This window comes from Scylla paramamosain, chromosome 44 (assembly GCF_035594125.1).
Source record: "Scylla paramamosain isolate STU-SP2022 chromosome 44, ASM3559412v1, whole genome shotgun sequence".
Classification (NCBI taxonomy): Eukaryota; Metazoa; Arthropoda; class Malacostraca; order Decapoda; family Portunidae; genus Scylla; species Scylla paramamosain.
Window position 1 is genome coordinate 4,470,015 of NC_087194.1, and position 2,500 is coordinate 4,472,514.

Sequence of the window (2,500 nt, forward strand, 5' to 3'; positions counted from 1 at the left end):
GTGTGTGTGTGTTGAGCTAGCCGCCGCCGCCACAGCCGCCGGCGCCGCAACGCCGAGCCTCACCGCTGCGTGATGGCGAGCGATGGACTGAAATGACGGGAGGAAGACTTGCGTGGCGAGGCTCGTGGCGTGGGCGGCACTCGTGGGCGGCGGTGGTACTAGGGGCGGCAGGCGGTGTCGGGTGTTGGTGGGCGGGGTGGCGTGGCGTGAGGAGCGGGCGGGTGACAGGCGGGCGTGCGGGACCCACGGGCATGGCGTGAGTGTGGTGCGTGCGGGGCGGGGCGGGGCGACGTGCCCTCACGGCGGGGATTGAGAGTCGCGGGGCGCGGGTCACGCCGGGGCGGAGCCTGCGGCGGCGGGCCTGTGAGGGCCGGGGGATGGTGGGGGGTGGGTGGGGCTTTTAAGGGGAGGGGGGAGGGAGGGGCACTAAGTGGGCACAGCATAAGATGGAACCGTGAGTGCAGCGGCGGCAAGATGGCCACCAGCACGGCCCGCGGCGGCGGGGGCGTCGCCTCGTCACGCCCTCCGCCGCAGAGGTGAAACACAGCCACAGCAGCCCACGCCCGGGGCGGCGCGAACCCCACGCCCATGGCGGGCGTGTGTGTAGCATATCACAGGGCGGGGGCGCCGCCGTTGGGGACGCCTCTTTTTGGTGTGTGTTTGGTGGGCGGGGCGCGGCGCGGCGCCTCACGTGTTCATGTACATCTTCTCACACTTGGAGATCTGCTTGTGCACGTTCTGCAGGCGCTCGTTCAGGATCTTGATGGACTTGTCTGGGATTGGCGGCAGGAAGTCCTGCAGGTCTGGCTCGTACCGCCGGAACATCTTCCGCAGCCTATCGCCCACGTCCTGGCGCGCCACCAGCTGCCGCACGCGGTCTGCGGTGGCGCGGCGGAACACGCACAGCGCCTGCAGCATGGAGGCGTGGAAGGCCTCATACTTGTCCAGCAGGCGGTAGCCATGCAGCAGGCCTGACTCGTTGTCCAGGAAGACCAGCAGGCCCGAGGGGGCGTGGCGCGCCAGGTTGTGCGCGGGCGCCTCCATCATGCTGGGGTTCCACTGCATGTTGTACAGGTTGTTCACCACGCGGTCCAGGTTGGCGGTGAGGTAGTCAAAGATGATGAGGTCTGACCACTGCGCCAGCTCGGCCAGCGCCGCCACGTCCCGCGGGTCCCACTCCTCCACGGTGAGCGGGTGCAGGCGCCGGCGCGAGGGGCGCAGCGAGGCAGGGATGAAGGCTGGCGCCAGGTCCTCCACGTAGCGAGTCAGCACCACTGGCCGCTCCTCCGCCCACTGCGCCAGGGCCAGCTGGCTGCCCACGCCCGACCACTGCCACGCCCCCGCCCGCACCACGCCCAGGGCCGAGGGCGGCACGTTGGTGAGGCCCAGCAGGCGGCTCAGGTAGAAGCTGAAGATCTCGCCCTGGATCTGGTCGTGGTTCTGGCGGTAGCGGCAGCAGGACCGCGTGCCGTTCTCGAAGGTGACCAGTCTGTTCTGCATGCGGCCGCAGCCCTCCTGCAGGCGCACCACCGCCTGCCGCCGCGTGAACTTGCGCCACTCCGCCACCTCGTGGTCCGGGAAGCCTTGCGGCAGAGCGGCCTCCACGGCAGCGCCCCAGTACACTTCGTCCACCAGCAGCGCCGCAGACCCATCCACGTCAGGCGCATCGCGCTCGGACCCCGCCCACGCCGTACTGGTGGTGGTAGCGGCGGTGGTGGTGGCGGTGGTGGTAGTGGTGGTGGTGTTGGCGCCGCCTTCGGGGAGGAAGTCTGTGGCGTTGGCGCTGTCACCCGCCACCGAGGCCGCCCACGAGTGTAGAGGCGCCGGGAGGCCTCGACCGCCCTCATCCACTATGCTGGCGCCCTCCACCACGCCCTGCACCTGCTGCTGCTGCTGCTGCTGATGCTGCTGCTGTAGGTGGTGGAAGTGGCTGGGGAAGGAGAGCGGCGGCGTGGACAGCACCAGGGGGAGGGTGACGCCGACGGCCACGCCCAGCAGGAAGGCGACGGTGGCTGCGACGAGGCATACGAGGCGGGAGGCTCGCGGGGGGAGCGGCGGGGAGGGCAGCGGGAGGCTGAGGGCGCCGGCCTCCACCCTCATGTTGTCGCCCCGGCCACGGAACACCAGCCCCTCCACCATCACCTCCACTCACAGCGACACCATCACTCCACCTGCGGCCACGGGAGACTGTGTTAGGTGCGTGCATGCACTCACGCGCGCGCACACTCACACACACACACACACACACACACACACACACACACACACACACACACACACACACACACACACACACACACGTTCCCCGGCACAAAGTTACACCCACATATCTCAGCCAGCCCACACCCCCGCGGTTCTGATGCCGGTCCGTCCCGCCCCGCCCCGCCCACCACCGCCCCCACCGTGCCCCGCCCCATGCAACCCCGCCCCGCCCCCCCAACATCTCACTCACTCCGCCAGACGCAAACCACCGCCAAGAGTCAGGCTTAATAGATTTTGT

At 69.4% G+C, this 2,500-nt stretch overlaps 1 protein-coding gene across 2 annotated transcripts in view; it reads right to left on the reverse strand.

The window, feature by feature from the left end:
- The window catches only part of LOC135094147 (extracellular serine/threonine protein kinase four-jointed-like), a 111,357-nt gene that overhangs the window by 4,185 nt on the left and 104,672 nt on the right, over positions 1-2,500 (reverse strand). For both annotated transcript variants that reach the window (XM_063993966.1, XM_063993965.1), the window contains one exon: positions 1-2,171. This exon is cut by the window's left edge and continues 4,185 nt beyond it. In XM_063993966.1, the coding sequence (XP_063850036.1) occupies positions 688-2,139 (1,452 nt within the window). In that variant the 5' untranslated portion in view covers positions 2,140-2,171 and the 3' untranslated portion in view covers positions 1-687. The remainder of the gene's footprint in view (positions 2,172-2,500) is intronic.